The 18,560-nt window shown below is 48.9% G+C and overlaps 1 protein-coding gene across 1 annotated transcript in view; it reads right to left on the bottom strand.

Annotated features, from left to right (window-relative positions):
- SPOCK1 (SPARC (osteonectin), cwcv and kazal like domains proteoglycan 1) overlaps window positions 1-18,560 on the bottom strand; it is a 497,141-nt gene that overhangs the window by 70,020 nt on the left and 408,561 nt on the right. The window contains exon 6 of the mRNA XM_044227016.1: window positions 11,355-11,469. Within this exon, the coding sequence (XP_044082951.1) occupies window positions 11,355-11,469 (115 nt within the window). The remainder of the gene's footprint in view (window positions 1-11,354; window positions 11,470-18,560) is intronic.

The raw sequence follows: 18,560 nt of genomic DNA, 5'->3' as shown, positions 1-18,560 counted from the left end.
GAGATGAAGTCTTGCCTCTCTGACCCCTGAGACTATGCTAGCAGTAGGTTAAAAGTCTAACAAAGTACTCAGAAGGCAATAAAAAAAGCCCTTGGAGCACTAGACTTACAAACCCAAATCCATAAAGAGATAGAAAACATCCTAGCTCTAGACAATTGTCACCTTGGGACATAAGTGATCTCCACATGAAGACACATGGACAACATGTTATTGATGTATCTGATGTTAAGAGTTCTTATCATCCCACTTAGGGGAGAGACAGAACAGGACCTGGGCACAGAATAGGCATTTAATAAATGCTGGATGGGTCACTCATGGATGGATGGAGAGATGAACGGACACACAGGTGGCTAGACAGATGGATGGAAAGACAGATGAACAGATGGTTGGATGATGGATGTAGACACATTATCACTACCTCCAAATTCAATAACCACCCTTGATTTTAGAAAACAAAACACACTAGATATCAGAGCAGCACCTTAAGCTTTAAATTTTATTTTAAAAATTTCTTAAAGATTTATTTATTTGAGAGAGACAGAGACAGAGAGCAAGCATGAGCAGGGGGATGGGCAGAGGGAGAGGGCGATACACAGACTCCCTGCAAAGCAGGGCACCCAACGGGGACTCCATCCCAGGACCCCAAGATCATGACTTGAGACAAAAGCAAGATGCTTAACCAGATGCTTAACCAACTGAGCTACTCAGGCATATGTAAATTTTCATTTCAAATAGGGCTTAGAGGACTCTACAGGCAAGGTACATGAAGTCACAGGTCAGCCTTATTTCAGTTCACTACGCCTTTCCCGAACCCGAACAGGCACTTCCTACTAGACACGGAGATGATCAGTATTTAATCCAACTATTTCACAACACAGAGATGTGTATGATTCTTGTACTAGACGCTCCCAATCCAAATGAGAACAAACTTTTGCTAGCTCTGGATATGCCCTCCTTTGCTTAGAAATGTTTTCTATGTTCTCAAGAGAGCCTGAGTCAACTCGGAACAGAACGTTCTGTTCCAAAGGACACTACACTTCTGTTGTCAAGGCAAATACACTGGCTTCCAGAGACACCTTGAGCCTTTTTCCTAAGCCAGGGAGGCAGGACACGGGAGAGAGAAGATCTGCCTGGGGCCGGTGTGGACGACGCCATCTGTTCCCGTTCCTGAGGACCCGGAAACACACACAGCAGTCAGGCTCTAGCCTGAGGCTACTGACCCAAGAAGGCCACAGACTGGCAGCTGGGACTCACTGAGTCTGCGTCTTCAAGCTGAGGACCTAATTCATGCATGATAGCCAACCTTTTCAAGTATGGAAAGGTGGTTTGAAAAATATACTAGTCTATATATTGTATCAATTAACTCATTCCACGATGACTGAAGATGGCCTCATTTGTGCCTTGTACCTGCCCATGCACTGTGCTGCGTGCAGGGCACACAGGAGTGAACAGTCTACAGGGAAAGCTGGGGCGGAAGTCCCAAGTGGAGAGGACACACTGTCAGATGCAGAGTCACAGACAGGAGCCTGCCAGGTGAAGGCACGCCACAGCGGCGACCCTTTAAGAGTTGGGGTGGGGGGTGGGTTGGGGCAGGGGGGGAAGGTTTGGGAGAACGGCAGATGCCAGGTCCTGGTGCTGGGGAGAGCCAGCAGTATCCCCACCCTGGAGGAAGTCAGTCAAGGGCGGGAATCCTGACACCAATCAGGCCAATGCGGCAGGGGGACCTGAAGCTGTGCCCCCCTCCAAAACCACCATCCTGGCACTCTGAACAATCCCTGGGTATTATCTTGCTTTAGGACAAAGTCTCCTAAATCCTAAAATCTGGAGAGATGTGGGGACAAGGGTCCAGACCTCTTCAGCCTCAGTCATGCCTCTCAGGGAACCAGTTCCGAAGGATTAACACCCTCATGAAAAGAAGGGCCTTTTTTTTTTTTTTTAACTTGGATCAAAGTAATTTTTTGCAAGTCATTTTTGGGGAATATTTCTTGTCCCTGTGCACATGATCGGAATTCTGATCAAATCCCCTGCCTGCACTAATTCTCTGGTCTTTGACATCCAACTTCTAAATCGGGTTCCACAACATCAGTATCCCCTGCCTAGAGGATTTGTGATGTCGGGGCTGTGCTCACATCTCTTGCTGGGGTGGGACCTTTAAAGACTCACTCAATTGCCAACCTTGCCTCACCTCCAGATGCGACCTGCTGGAAAGAGCCTTTTAAGAGACTCAAGCATAGAGAGAGCACAGCCAGGCCAAGGAGACCAAAATAAACTGAGGGTCCCGAAGCTGGCGTGGGAACACCAGGCCCACGTATAACTGCCTTCCTGGGATACCCATGCACATAGGGAAGAGGAGGGCCGAGCTGGGTTTTTATACCGATCCTTCTACACAACGGAAGTTAGTCAGCACAAGGGACATGCCCCCGCTACTGCACCTCTGGGAAACTGGAAAGCCAGAGTTCTCTCCACTATGATCCCCTGGTCATCCTCGCCACTGCTTCCGCCCCAGGATCATGGCGCCTGTATTTCCCAGAACTTCTCTTCCATGGTTCTGAGGTTCTCTCTCCCTGGAGCACGTCTGAGGTCTTGAAATAATGAGATTCCTCAGCAGAACCCCTGCTGTGTCAGTAGGTCTGCCTCCTCTGGCAGCAATGCTCCCTCTTGTCAAGTAGGAGGGGCCCTTGGGGCTAAGTCTTCTGGGGTTGGGAGAGGAAGACACGCTTTCAGCCGCCATGACACCATCATGATTTCCATCTGTCTCCTCCCTCGGTCTCCTCAGACTGAAGAGTGCTGCTTGGTTGTCTTGTGTCTGTTTTGGCTGCACTCCCGACCAATGGGAATGTCTAGGACCACACACGCAGCCAACTGCTTGTTCCGTGCTTTATCTGCCGTCGTTACTCATTCCTCACGTTAACTCATGAGAGCGACATTCCTGCTTCCTTCGTATCTAATTGCCACTTTCAGTTTTTAAACAGAGAATCAGCATCATCCTCACTAAGGTAATAATGATGATAATGACAAAACAGCTGTAGGTTCTGAACTCGATGTTTACACTTGGAACTGAGCTGCTCCGTTCTCACCACACCTGTGAGCGCGGGGTCCCACCTTCCCCGGCTGCCCACGTGGCGGCCAAGGCTCCCACGGAGTCTCTCGGATCTCGGAAGGGAGAGACCCTCCACCCTGTCACGAAGCAGCTGGCTCTGCGGGGTGGCAGTCCCTTGCTTTCTTCTGATTATAATTTTGATTTTTTTTTTTATTGTAATGTGGTCTTTTCTTTCCGACAGATAGCAGGGCCATGGAAGAAAAGTCGACTTCAGGACAGATTACAAATGAATTTTTATCTTCAAGGAGCTGGGTGGGAAACGTGGGGCTATCAAGGAAAGCCCGGGATGGGGGTGAGTCATGAGCCCGTGCCAGCGCTGAGATAAACCTCAGAGAGCGCAGTGTGCTTACAGAGAGGGACGGAGGAAAAGGAGCAAGGACGCTCGTTCCCTCCCCTTGCACAAAACCTGCCAGAGAGTGCTGGGCTCTCAGGGAAGGAGGGCAGGCTCCGAGAGTGGAAAGCACGCACTGCCCGCGCTGCCCAGTAAGGGGCACTTGAAACTGTGTGGCTGTACAGCCGTGGGTTTTTCTTTTTCCAAAGGAAAATGGACGTTCGATTTAGGTTAGCAACACAGTCTGATGTGAGCGTAGGAGAGGCAAGTTCCAGAAAGCCTTCAGATCCCTGCTCTGTTATTTATCAGCCGTGCGACCTCGGGCGAGGTACCCCACGCTCTGGATCTCGAATGTTCCCACCAGCAACAGAGAGGACATTCTCTGGTTCGAGGAAATATATGTACCCGTCACTTGCTTAGCCGGTACGCACAGTAAGCACCTTGTACTCTTGATCTCTTGTCCTGATTGTTTTGTTGCCATTCTAAACACTGTACACTATGGTACATCTACATAAAGGACAACTCTTATAATGAGGTAGTGTCCTTCAAGGCTTGACAAAGACTTGTTGAGAATCAGGACAAAACACCCTCCTACAACTTCCATTCGGGGTGGGCGAGATGAGACAGTGCAGATAAGAGGTCAATGCGGTGTACAAGAAGGGGATGTGTGGGACTGAGGAAGACAAAGGAGGGAAGGGGGATAGCAATTGCCTGGAGGGGCGGCGGTGCTCCCGAGAAGGTGACCTTTGTGTAGAGATTTGAAGAGGGGCTGACAGAGCACGCTATGTGGGTGTCTGGGAAGCTAGTCTGGCAGTGTGAACCCCAAGGCAGGAGCATGAAGGGCTCCCCTGAGGGCACCCACGGAAGCCCGTCTGACCAGAGCCGAGCAAGCAAAGCGTGCAGCTGCGGAAGATAGGTACAGGCAGGCAGCAGCCCATCCAATCCCACTGGGCCTGGCAGGTCACTGAAGGGATGTCAGCTCCTCCCCTTAACCAAGGTGAGAAGTCACTTGGAGGGTCTCAAACAGAGGATGGCACCCTTTGACTTACGTTGTACAGAACTGGTTTAATGTCTACATTCAAAAGAGAATGGATGGCCCCAGAGTTCAAGTAGGAAGCTACTAGAATAAAAGAGGAGGATCTCTTGGACCACTAGGGGAATGGCAAGGGAAGTGGATGGATTTGGAAATCTCTTTGGAGGCAGAGTCAACGTGATCGTGGCGTGTGAGTCAAAGAGGATTTCCTTTTCACTTCAGCAAATCAAAATACAGAGGTGCCATTTATCAAGACAGTGAGTACTGCAGGATGAGGAACAGTCTGGGGGCAAAGATCAGGGGTCTGATTTGGGAAATGAAGCCCGAGATGCTTCCGGGCATCAAATGGAAATGCTGAGCGGTCATTACATAAGTCTGGAGCTCAGGAGAGTGGTGTGGGCAGGCTGGCTAGAGGAAAGGATGAAGGGGGACAGACAGACCCCCTCAAACACATATCTGTGTGCCTAGATGAAAACACATCTATGACATACAGAAGTGGCAGGTACTAAAGATTACACAGAATATAATCCTGATTTAGGATAAGTAGAGTTTATAAACTATGTTAGTATATGTGTATTGAAAACACACACAGCGAAAAGCGAACAGAACTGAAATCTGAGAAAATTTTGCCAAGTCATTTAGATGTCAAAGAAGATGTATTAATTTATAAATTCTTAAAAAGTCAGGCCAAGGGAAGAGTGCCATTTAGGTGAACTTTCAAAGCCATTAATTGCTAGCACAGACCCTTCTCTCTGGTCTGGACTGTGGCCACCCTCTGCCCCAGTTTACCCTTCTCTCCCTTCGTATCTTTAACTCTCTCCCATCAGTTGCTGCCCCATGGGCTTCCACATGACCAGGAGAACCTCTACTTTGGCAGAGCTGAACTCACAGAAGAGGAAGAATCTGAGTTTAAAGCCAAAGTCAGCAGTTATTCTAAGCACCTGACTAGTTTTTTGCAGTTGCCAATTTAAGGTTCCCCCCCGCCCCAAGGTCATGACATTTAGAGTAACAAGGTGCTAAAAATTAAACGTTCCTTTACATGTTTACTTTCTGGCTGTGGTGTAGGACCAAGTAAGAAGCGAAGGAAGCTGAACGGATATGGGAAGGTTAAGACAAACCGCTTTTAAATTGCAAGTTTGCAAGCCTGAGGCCTTCTCTCTGTTACACAACAGGCATTAAAGAAAAATGTTCTTTCCTGGATACAAAGATAAACCTCCATTTTGCTAGAAGCTTCTGCAGCAGGATTCTGGTAGGATTTTTCCACTGAGACATTACAGCTAGGAAGAACTCCTGAGCCCGTCTCTTTGGCACCACCTCCTGTTCTCGGTTAAACACTTTTCCCCAACTCCACTTGTGATAAGTAATGGAATTAGACAACCGTCTGTCAACCCAGAACTTTTTTCCCCCAGAATCTAGCCCTCGGGTTGAAATCACCATTTGAGAAAAGAAAATCACTGTAAACTATTTTTCTACTGTTTCAAATAGCTCAGAGGCAGGGAAGCTGTTACTTACTCCTTCTTAGCACACCCCGCTGCACAGACCTGTCACCCCTTTTCCTCCCTGGCCTGAACCAGGTGTGCCCCCACCTTGCCCCTACCTCCCAGCCCCTGTCCAGCTGGGAGGGGATGACATCGTCCCAGCCTTCTCCAGCATTCCAGGTTGCCTGCTGACCCCTAGCACCTTCCATAACAGAAGCAAACAAGGAGCTGTAGTTGTTTGAGTAATGTTGTCTCCATTTCCTCCTACAAAGACAGAGGACGAGGGAAGGCAGAGAGGTTCTGTGGAACGCCTTCAAAACACGGCTGCTTGTAGAGAACACCAGGACATTCTCTGTTTGATGGCTGACACTCCAAGATTTGGACAAGTGAGGTCACCCCCAGAGGGTGTACGGGCAGTTGGACAAAGGCACTAGCCTGGGGGTCCAGAGGCTCTCCACTATGAGACCTCCGTCCCCACCCACTGTCTGACCTCAGGGAAGGTTTTCTCTCTCTCATTGGGCCGTTGAGCTCCTCTGCTGGTAAATGGGGCCAGTGCAAAGGTCCCTGGTGGTCAGTATAACCTGGTAAAGCATAAAACAGCATCACTCAAGGGGAAGACTGAGGTCCCACTCCCTGGTCCTCATGGGAAACAGGCATCTTCAGGAACACAAGGGTCCCCTCCACACAGTATGGAAAAAACAGAAGTGATGCTTTCCCTGATGTTATATCATACAACTGCAAAATTCTCATCTCTACAATGGGGGAGCCTCAACCCCACCTCAGGATGGAATAAGGCTGCCAAGCCCAGGTCAGGGATGGAGGGGGTTGTTTCTGTGAGAGAAGGGAGGACAGGCAGGAAGCAGCCCGGCTCAGGCTGGAAAGGAGGGAAATACTGGCTAGTTTAAAAATGCATCCTGACAACTCTAATGGGAAGAAAATTCTACTTTTCTCTTAGATTCTCAACCACTGTGAAGAAATCAAGAAACAAGTGCCTCACACTCCTCATATCCTTCACAGAGGATTGAAGAAAAAGCAGCGGAAATAAGCCCCGAGCTGAAGAGTTCATCAGATATAAGAACTGACTTTCTAACTGGGCTGGCTACTGAGGACTGGAAAATACCAAGAGAAATTCGTGGCAAATCTTTCCTGGAAAACTCTTAGAAAGAGCACAGAAATTCAGGCTTAACACAGGATTTCAGTCTCACTTCCCTCTTCCTAATACACACACACACACACACACACACACACACACACATATTTTTTTTTTAAGATTTTATTTATTTATTTGACAGAGAGATCACAGGTAGGGAGAGAGGCAGGCAGAGACAGAGCGAAAGAGAGGGAAGCAGGCTCCCTGCTGAGCAGAGAGCCCGATGTGGGGCTCCATCCCAGGACCCTGAGATCATGACCTGAGCCGAAGGCAGCAGCTTAACCCATTGAGCCACCCAGGTGCCCCCACACACACATTTTGAAACAATTGCTTTTCTACTTTCCAGAGCCTGGCATCACAGAGATGAGAGATTTTTAAAAAACTATTACATAACCCATCCGAGGTCATGAAGTCATTGAGAGGTGTGAGAGGAAATATTCCTAGATATTCAAGGATGACCCCACCCTCTATGAGGTCTTCAGGGACATCAAAGGAGATATGCCAGAGAAAAAATAAAAATCAAGAGAACAAATAATCAACCACTTGGCTTGGACTTCTTAGAAAAGCTCTTAAAACTTGAAGCTGAGGCAAGAGAGTTCTGATTTGCAAGAACTGGAGATGTAATGCAAAGACCAAAGGCTAGAAGAAGCAGAACGCTCTGAGACTCACAAGACCAGCTGTCAGACCGTGCCTCACATGCCTGCGACACTCACACCCAGCCCTGAGCCGGGCTGAGGCTACAGGAAGTACCCGTTCGGGAAGGAGGAGAACAGATGAAGGCAGGTGAGGCCCTGGGAAAGCTTCTGCTCATCCCTGTTCTCCAGCCCAACTCTGTTCTCCAGTCCCAGGCAGGGATGAGATGCTTGTGAAACCACAGGCAGCTGAACGGCTCTAGCAACAAAGAAGCCCTGGGCTCACCTACCATGTGGAAATCTAACTGGGGGCAAGCTTTGTGGAACTACCATCTGCATGAAATAGAAACGGCTGCCCAGCAGATCCAAGGACAGAGGGCTTGAGAGATCACCCTCACCAGTCTTTCTTGACACTAAAACATTATAGAATGACATGCCCAAGTCTTCTGTGGCCCTGAGGGGGGCCAGCAGGGTCTGTGTGAGGATGAGTAAACCCAGAAGAACAGGACCTAGAAGAGCGGGCACCGGGTCTGACCCAATGGTGGCAGTAAGCACAGCTCACGACGGGAGTCAGATGTCCTCCATCGGACACAGGGAGCGTGCACACGGCAGGCCAGCTCACTGGAGGCGGCGACAGCTCTCTGCAGATGGATAACAGGGACAGACAATGGCAGGAGCCACTGCCCTTCAGTTCCACAGTGCATAAGCCACCGCTGACTTCCGAGCATTTCGATACACCCTGGGATTAACAGAATCTTTCTAGAAGAGACTCCATGACTATTGTTACCACCACATGGAACCAAAGCTCGAAAGAGAAATCAGACTGAAAAGAAAATGTCATCAACGACAACTGTGACTGCTCCACTGTGTGACTTCTGTGTGACTTCACTGTGTGACTTCTGGCACACCTGCATTTGCCAGACCACGAAATGTCATTTCTGCAGCAGGCCCAGAAGCAGGACTGCCTCTGACAAAGCCCGGAGCCCCCCGACGTGTCTCAGGAAGGTGGAGGTCTCCGCTCCCACTGCCTGCAGCTTCTGTGATGTCACGGCCCCTCGTTTCACCTCTGACCTCTACTTCGCACCCTCTCCCTCCCCTTCATCCCCACTGCTTGTGACAGCCTCAGGGGAAGAACTGTCAAATCAAAGGAAAAGGCCGGCCTTCCCTCCACTCTGCCCAGGTAAAATGTTATTAAGCTCAATACTGCATTTCATCTAATGACCCCAGGGACTTATTGCTGCCTTCACAGCCCGTAGTGCATTCTTATCCCCCAAGTGAACATTGATCAAATCTGTATTAAATAGTTAAGCATTATACCCTGATAGGATGTTGTTGCCTATGTAATTGCATGTGTAATTAGTTAACGACAGCCATGCAGCCTTCTCGGCAGGTAATTTCTGCTTCCCCCACACACTGTATAAAAACTCTGCAGTAAGTCACAGCTCAGAAAGTGGGTCTTCAACCAACGAGGACAATCTCAGAGCCTCAGGCAAAGAACTGTACCAAGTTTGATCGATACTTCCAGTAACAGACTCATTGCAAGCTTCCAAGGTGATATTTCTCAGACAAGCGTCAGATGATGTGAGACACAATGTGGAGATAGAGAGCTCCTTTCCGGGCAAAGGCAGAGGACTTCACAAAAGCAAATCACTGGTCCGAGAGCCAGTGGAACAAAAAATAATTAGGTACGACTAAAAGAACTAATGAAGGACATGTAATTTTGATTATTTGTTTTGGAATACTGTTAGTATTCCTTTTTTATTGTTTTCATTCCTGAGAGGTATATGAAGTCTCTTCTCATTCTTCCTGATTTATCTCTTACAATTAACTTAGTAGTTCACCCTTTTTCAAGCATTTTCAAATGAAACACTTTTAAATAGCATTCTTGTTCTCACTGACCTTTCCGGATTCTCGAACACGCTCTTTTCTAAGTCTCTTTGCTATTAAAGGCAATGCAGTAACTTGCAAATGTTCAGCAAGAATTTGTTCTAATTTTTACCAGAACATAATTAAATAAATGCATGGTATAGGCAAGGCTGTACCTGGAGTGTCGTATTTGAGAGTTAATCTCATTTAATCATGTGTGACAAGCCCACCATTAAGAAATAGGCACTGGGGTGCCTTGCTGGCTCAGTCAAGAGAGCATGTAAGTCTTTATCCCTGAGTTGGGTGTTCAGGCCCCATGTTGGGACAGAGTTTACTTAAAAAAGAAAGGAAGAAACAGGCACTATACTTCATTTGAAGGCTTCCCAGAAGACCAGTCTGTTATCTCACCATGGCAAATCAGGAAGCCTGAGCAGATTTGGGGCCCCTGAGGAGAGGTGAAGCCACCACCTCATGGAGATACCACAGGCAAAATGGTGGAGGTGACTTTGCTGATTTGGTTTCTTCACCTCAGGTTAGAGGATTAAATAAGACCAGTAAACAATACACCTGGAATAACAGAGACTACTGAAACATCCTACAGTTATTAAGAAATCCTCAGACAGAAGTGAGTTTTCTGGGTTTTGCAGTTTCTTCACACCATAGGGCTTTAGGTTTTCAGACCCTATGCCAAAAGGGCACAAGTATACAAATGAACACTTCTTACTGCAGTTGTATAAATGAATCAGATCCAAACACAGGGAGATCAGCTTTTTGCTCATCAAGAGGAATTTCTGGAGATTAGTTATGACCCTAGAGCTTCCACATTCTGAGCAAAATCTTCCAAAGAGTATCTTAGCACAATATTCCTGTGATGGCACATTCCAGCATCTTCACATATGTGCCCTGGAAAAGTCAATGGGACCACGAACCAGGGAAGGCATAAACACACTCACCCAGATCACCCTCCCTCATTACCTACAGAAGATGCCTTAGAAGAGACATGCATGCCTATGCACACACATTTATTCACACTCAGAAATGTGCAACATTTTCCATGGACCAGCAGCGACGACGAAGAAAGCCCAGCTCCACAGAAGGAAGAGGCAAACTTCCAGCTTGGGTGTCATTAAGGAAGGCTCAGAAACAGGCCAAGTCCAGAGCGACAGCCTTCCTTTCTCCATCACTGAAACATCCAAATATGGCCAACCTTCCCTGCCCCCTCAGCCATGACAGAGAAACCACTGTCGCTAGAGAGTTTTTCTGCTTTCGTGTGTCACCTGGCTTTGTGCTACATTCTGAGCAGAATATACAAACGAAGAAATGCCTTTGGTGGCGTCACTGTTGTGACCTCTCTGTAGTGTCTGTTTTGAAACGTGTCCTTGAGAAGTTCAAAGGACTTAGAGATTCAAGGTCAAGGAAGGCCAAGACGTACCCCAGGGCAGGCTGTGGTCTGAGAGGTGAACAAACCCACGCTTCTCAGGTCACAGCCGACATGAGAGCCTCTGAAAGAACCTAGTGCATATCCTGGTCTCATGGAATTATTCTGCAAGACTCAGTTCTTCCTTTTCTTTTTAACGGTAGCTGAAGGCAGTTCAGATTCAAGTCCCTACACAAGCTGGGGTACTTGCCAAGCCCCTCTATTTCCCCCGTGTGGGCTCAAACAGCTCTGTTAACCTCCAACTTCCAGGCACAGGGGTTGTGGCGGGGAGGCAGAGCTTGGCCACATCGACCTCCCTCCAAGTGTCTCCTGTGATCCGCACTCACCATTCTTTTGTGTCTTGAGTTTTGGTGGCTCGGGCTCCGGAAGACATGGACAGGGCCCATCACAGAGGACGGTGAAGCTTTTGCCAGTAGAACAAGCATGGAACTCCAACTTGCACTGCAAAAGAGAGGCAGACGAGGCGTTAAGAAGGCAGCCAAGCAGACACCCCACGTGGTGTCCCCAGGAAGCAGCTAGTCTCTCTCCAACCAGGTGGGATCACAGGAGCAAAGACAGAGAAGGAAGGAGTACATCTCAGGTCAAGGTCCACATGGCAGAGTGCTGAAAAAGAAATGGCCTTTCATGTCTTTCCGAAGGCACGGGGTAACCTCTGAGACCACTGGAGAGCACTGCGGTGCTTACTTCACTCGGTGATAAATGCAGCTGTAACTGTTACAGAAGTACTCATTTGAAATGACATCTCAGAGTCCCAGGGGTCCATCAAGGCCAACCCCTTCCACAGAAGGCCGCCTCCCTCCGTTTCCTTACTCCTCACCTAGGGTGCCTCTGCCCCAGTACAGGGATCCTAGACTCTCTCAGCTGCTCATATATTCTCCCTGGGCACAGGGGCAGGGTAACTGGGTGATGTGTGTGAGGCCCAGCCCTGACCCACCCAGGACATGCAAAGAGTGACTGCTTTTGCTTTAACCATCCCAAACCTGAGTGCTATACAGTCCTTCCCCCTAGAGGATACCCATGGGTGTCTCTAGCACGGGACTGGGTGCAAGCACCCATCTAATTCTAAGATTCAGTGGTGAAGCCCAAAAGTCACCATCTCTTCATGTCAACCCTCGCCAGCCACACTGGTAGTGTTCTGGTCACTTCCTGCCCTTTTCACTACTTCAGCCACTTTTATCGTCAAGTCTCAACCGGTTCAGAACACAGGCTGGAAAGAATGTTGTTTACAGGTGCAAAAGAGCATAACAGTTAACAGAATTTTTAGGATCCTGACATCTAAGGGATAGGACACGGACTCAGAGCAGTTAAATAACCCACGAAATATCGTGATGCTCTTTTGGGGTAGATTCCAAGCCATGTCTGAGTGTGGGGCTCAGACCCTGGTCCCACAACGTTGCTCTTTCCACGTGGAGAGCACATATCCCATATGGTACCCCAGGTTGCTACTGGTCTCCATCTCAGTTGTCCGACAGTTTATTCTTTTTCCACTTGTACAGTTCTCAGGATCTAGGTCTGCATGTAACCAACCTTCTGCTAAGGCCCACAGGCTGAGAAACACATGTGTACCTGGTGGAGGTTCCAAAGAAGAGGAGGCAGGCAAAATTTACTGAGCACCCACTTTGTTATTCTTATCAGAGGCCATGGGGAATCTTTTACAAGGGAAAAAAGAAAAAGGGAAGTTACAGTCCTTGCCCTTGGAAAACACAAATGTGTACTTCTTCTTTTTTTTTTTTTTTTAAGATTTATTTTATTTATTTATTTGACAGACAGAGATCAGAAGTTGGCGAGAGGCAGGCAGAGAGAGAGGAGGAAGCAGGCTTCCCACAGAGCAGAGAGCCCGATGCGGGGCTCGATCCCAGAACCCCAGGATCATGACCCGAGCTGAAGGCAGCGGCTTAATCCACTGAGCCACCCAGGCGCCCCACAAATGTGTACTTCTGAAAAGCCCATAAGCATTTGCAAACCAGCACACCAGAGGACAGCTGAATACCGAGAAGGCCCGGCTATTCCATTCCCATCCCGATTACAAACCCAGGGCAAGAGTGCTTCAAACCTGGCTCTGAACCTATGGGAGTCACTCTGAGTAACTCCAAGTGTCACTCACACAGTGGCCAGCCTCACGAGAGAGAGCGCGACAGACAAGCCCCCGGGGTGATGACTTGCCCTTGAGGCAAATGCCTTTTGTACAGACTTGTTAGGCATCTAGTATGTGCGCAGTGCGGCTGGAGGGGTGGTGGGGACTGGATGAAAGGCAGCCATGGCTCAGCCTCCAAACTCAACAACTCCATGAAGAGGCAAAAAAGACCGACCTTCAAAAGACGTCCTTCTAAAGCCGTGCGGCCATGACTATGAGGCGGTCAGAAGTGGTGTGTATGGAGGGATGGGAACAAAGAAGCCCCATAGGAATGGGATGGCCTGCCACCAGCCAGAGGGACAGAACGTAGCCAAGAGGAAGACTGGAAGGGGGCAGGGGGGGTGTCCTTGTAAAAAGCTTCTTCTCAAATCCCACAGCCGGTGTGCGTGTGCCCAGGGCTGGAGAGAAGACCACCGTGGCCAGCCCCACCTCCTCCCTCCGCCCCCCTGCTCTGAAACAATCCTGCTTCAGTTCTCAAACTATTTGCTCAAGAGACTTTCCAAAGCTAATTTAGGGGCAACAGTATACTTGTGTATGAAAAATTATTTTGTGAAGTCAAAACTCAATATATTTATTTACTAAAAATCCTACTGTGACTAAATTGCTGGTTTGTATCCTTGATAGACTGTAAGACTCTTCCCAGACATTCCCTGGCCTTCCCGGAAAGCGGAATCTTGGCTTTGTTCACAGCCCACCTGGGAAAATGGGATCCCCTCCCCTCGGACCTCTGTCCTGGCCCCAAGACTCGCTCTCCCTGGGGACTGCGAGTAGGTGTGACCCGCCAGGGTTGAGCAGCTGTTTTAAGAACCACTGCTTACTCGTATCTCCTCTCTTGCTCTTCCCTCTACCATGAAAATGACACGAACCACACTAGGGCCGCTCCTGTGGCCTGGGGCACAGAGGGCGAGGGCAAGCACCAGAGCTGCAGTGAGACGGCAGCCAACATGAAACAGGAACAAGAAGTTACTGTCTGCTGGCTGCCACAAGCCACGGATGTTTGGGGATCCTTCCTGAGCACAGCATAACGTAGCCAAGGGTGGCAGCACTGACTTCCTACTAGCCCATGAGGTACTCGTCAGCTGGAAAGTCACGTCTTCTCCCAGGCACACAGTAGGTGTTCAGTAAACAGTTGCTAAAGGATATGGGTGGTGCTCCCCAGGCTCCTCGGGGCCTCCGCTCCGGTCCCCAGCTGCAACCACCTCACCTGCACAAGGAACACAGGTGCTGGAGCTCAGCCTTCGGGATGTTCCCGGCAAAGCATCCTTGACCCACACCTGCTGCCTGAGGCCTCTCCTCGAGCTCCCGTCCAGCATTCGGCCTTCTAGCCTCCCTGCTCACCCTCATCCATTCATGGACTCAGAATCTCGTCCATTTGCTTCCCAGATGCTCGGGAACACCCATTTCCCTGGGGGCCTGCCCTCGCCTGAGAGCCCCTGCAGACTGTGATTCTGGTAACTCCGTTTCCTCGGCTGGCCCCAGAACCCCCTCTCGTGGACAGCCGCTGTCACAATCTGCGGAGGCAGCTGGGCCTCCTCCCGGACCCTGGGGAGGTGCTACCAGAGAAAACAAGATTTATCTGCAACAGTGGAAACCCATGTTTCAAGGGCACAGGCCTGCTTTTTTATCTTCCAGATAGTATGTGTCATTTAAATGAAGCTCAAAGGACTAGAATTCCATTTAATATAAAGCTCAGCACGTGCTATTTAGAGATACCTACATATGTGTGAATATATATTGGGGGGGGGGCGGGTAGAGTGACAAATACCAAGACAGGGGCGGCCTCTGGGGCAGAGGCAGGACGACGGCCCCAGACAGGAGCCCAGAAAAACACCGTGAAGCCTGAGAATGGTTTATTCCCCAAAGCTCAATGATAGATTCTAAGGCTTTGGTCATTGGGCTTAGCAACTTACAGAAATAAGACATCTACATTTGTGTATCAAATATTTCATGAGGAAATATAAAACAAAGTTGACATGCCTCCATCAAAGTGATGGCCGAGCTAAGGGGAGTAAATGAGGGCACACGTGGGTACCCGTGGGTAAGGGGAGAGGGCACCTGGTTCTGAGCCTGGCCGGGACTGTCGCTGGGCAGGGGGCCTCCTCGGGGCACCTCACGCATGTCCCTGTCCCATAGCACTTCACTAAGGCCCAACCCCTCTGCCCCAGGCTCTCGCTAGGGAAGAACAATCACACAGGCCAAAAGGTGGTCACTGCACCAGCTTTCCTCACAGGGGCCAGGCCACTTCCAAAGTACAGTGCTTCCCGCTAGAGTGGGCTTCCCTGACGGAGGCCGTCACACCAAGCAAAGGGCTCCAACACCCTCTCCCAACCTGTAAGCCACAGATGCTCGAGAACGTCCTGTCCACTCACCTTCAGTCCCAAGTAGAGAAAATGCACAGAGCCTCTGGGCTCTGCAGAAGTGTGCCCTGTGCTGTGGGTAGAACAATTCTGAAAACTCTAGGCAGGTATGCTAGCCCTCACGTAGAGGGTTGCCAAGAGAATGGGGCCAAAAGAAAAAGAGGCAGCTCATGGTACTTTTTCCAGGCAGCCATCCCATGACTAGGCTCTGGACTTAGCAGACACTGGGCTCTGACCTATCAGGACAGGAGCAGCCTCCTTTGGAAAAGATGGAGTCAGAATGCAAATTCTCCCACAGAGATGTGACGAGGGAGACCCAGGTGTCTCCTGACACCATAGGGATGGCACTGGCTCCTTTCACACATGACAAGCCTCCAGAATGGCCATACCTTCTCTCCCATAGTGTGCTCAGAGCTGCAGGTACAAGGTGGCAAAATCATGGATGGCGATTTGTTGGCAGGAAGGACGTGCTCCGGTGGCACTTACTGGCTCCCTCCACACCAGCCCTGGAGGTACTAGGGATGCATGCCGTCTACCAGCACCTGCTGGCCTTTGTTGACCTGCATCAAAGCAGGGTCTGCAGGCTCCAACTTAAAGAGGGCAGACTGGGAGCCTACCCCTTAGAGTCTGGGCTTGGAGGTGGAAAAGCAAAAAAATGAAACAAAACAATCAAAAAGAAGTACAAAATGACACTCTTGGGAACAGATAAAGGAGCACCCATAATTTTTTTTTTTAAATAAAGAATTGTGGGGAGAGAAGAGGAGGAAAGAGGTATAAATGCATTTTGGGGATTTAGAGTGGAGAGCCAGTCATTTACTCAAAGCTCCCATAGGGCCAAGGCTAGAGGCAGGCCCAGGAGCTCCTTCCCTGGGGAAGGAGACACACTGAACAAACAGAGAGACCCCTCAAGGTGGTCACTGCCACCTTCAGGGGCCCTTCCAGCCCTGCACCCATATCAGAAGTGGGTCTAAGCAGAGAGCAGTCACCACTGCCTTGACCCCACTTCTTTCTAGAAGAGACAACTTTGCACATTGTGTTAGGTATTGAATTATATCCCTCCAACAAGACATTTGGAAGCCCTAACCCCCAGTATCTTCGAGGGTCTTTGTAGAGATCATCAACTTAAAATGAGCTCAACAGCGCCGGTCCTAATCCAAATATGGCTGCCACGCTTACAGGAAGGGGAGAGCTGGACACAGAGACAGACCCGCGTAGAGGGAAGATGGAGGAGTGAAGTGACACAGGGAGAAGACAGCCACCTGCAAAGAATGCCCGTGGCTGCGAGAAGCTAAGGAAAGGCAGGAGAGAGATTCTCAGTCACGGCCTCCGAAGGAATCAACCCTGCCCACACCTTGGCTTCTACTTCTATCTCCAGGGCTGTGAGACAGTAAATTCCTATTGTCCGAGGTACCCAGTGTGTGGTACTGTTGTTAGTGCAGCCCTAGCAGACTAGCACACCTTCCGCCCAGATGTTTAAAAACAGACAAGTCTCTATGGGATGGAAATGCTGCATATTATGTTCATAAAACATAGACCTTTGTGCCCAGATGACTCAGTTCTCCTGGAAAGCATGTTAAAAAAAAACAAAACAAAACAAAAAAACACCTGGAACAGCAGCCTTAGGATGTTGGGCAGGTAGACATACAGAACTTGGCCAAATACTATCAACCGTGACTCATGGGCAGAAATACGAAACATTCAAGATTTTATAATGATTTTATGATCAAGGAATGAAACAAATAATAAGCCCTAAGTATTTAAAAGATGAGAGCCTAGAAAGTGGAAAAGTAACAACTTTCAAATGACTTTTAAACTTCGTACTGGAACCCATATTCACAGAAACACAAAGAGAAACACAGACATAACATCCTGGAAGCTTCTATATCCCTTGACCTGCTGGGAGAGAAATGTCTTCCCCAGTCCTCACAGAAACGCAGAAGATGGAGGGAGCCAAAGACTTTGCAAATGGGCAGATATATTAAAAACGTTGACCTACTTAAAAATAAATGTGCTAGCAGATTTCCCAACCAATCTTTCCTTCCATTTTGCATAACACACCAACATGTCGGAATGAGGGAATGTTCCTGCAAATGGCCAGTAAATCTTTCTCTTCTGTGATTTGTAAAGCAAAACTAATAACCTCTCTCTGGTTCACTGCTCACACAGATCTCCACTGAGTACGTTTCTCTATTGCCCTGCATTCTTTGCTTTTGCCTTGCATGCTTTGGGTATTATTTTTAACATTTTATTTAAATTGTTTTCTCCACTCTATTTCATCAACCAATCATCTATTTTTAAACCAGACTGTTGACAGTTCACAGTTGACAATTTTGTTCACAGTTGATGAATTTTGATTTGTTTTTATTCCCCCAAAATCCTGTCAAAGAAGGGGAGGTGGGTAATCTTGTGGCTCTGCTGGCTTTAATGAGTGGGCAGGAACTGAGTGTGACTGCTGGCCCCCCATGTTATTCCTGACAGATGGAAGAACAGCTGTCTGTCTCTCTGGGGCTTGACTGTCCCTGGGGTCATGGGAAAGGAGGAGTGAAGAGAAACAACAGAAGGGTCTTTGGGCTCAATCAGAGGTTTACCAAACAGGCACTCATGTGTGTGTTCCTTCTCACATCGAACAAGTATTTACTGAGCACCTACTATGGGCCAGCACTGTACCAAGCTCCAAACAGACAAGACAAAAACACTGTTCCCATGAAGTTTATAGAGCAGGTGCTGATGAGGACCATAAAACAGCACAAAGGAGAATAAGAGACAGAGAATAACGGGGAGGGGAACGTATATGACATGGGGTGCTCTCAGGCAATGTGGCATGACATCTAGGTAAAGAATAAAGTGGTCCAGGCAGCCCTCTGGGGTCAGGGGATTCCAGGCAAAGGCCTAGTGGTGGAAGATGCCGACTGCACGTGAAAGTCATCAAGGAAGCCAGTGTACCTACAGAGAAGAGCGGAAGGGACCTTCTCAGCTGAGTGTGCAGTCCTGTGTGTGACACAGGGGTCAGGTTTGGGCTCACTCCCTGCCCTCCCCCCAAG

Source organism: Neovison vison, chromosome 1, assembly GCF_020171115.1.
Source record: "Neovison vison isolate M4711 chromosome 1, ASM_NN_V1, whole genome shotgun sequence".
NCBI lineage: Eukaryota > Metazoa > Chordata > Mammalia > Carnivora > Mustelidae > Neogale > Neogale vison.
The sequence above is the reverse complement of the archived record's forward strand: the minus strand, read 5'-3'. Positions and strand labels throughout refer to the sequence as shown.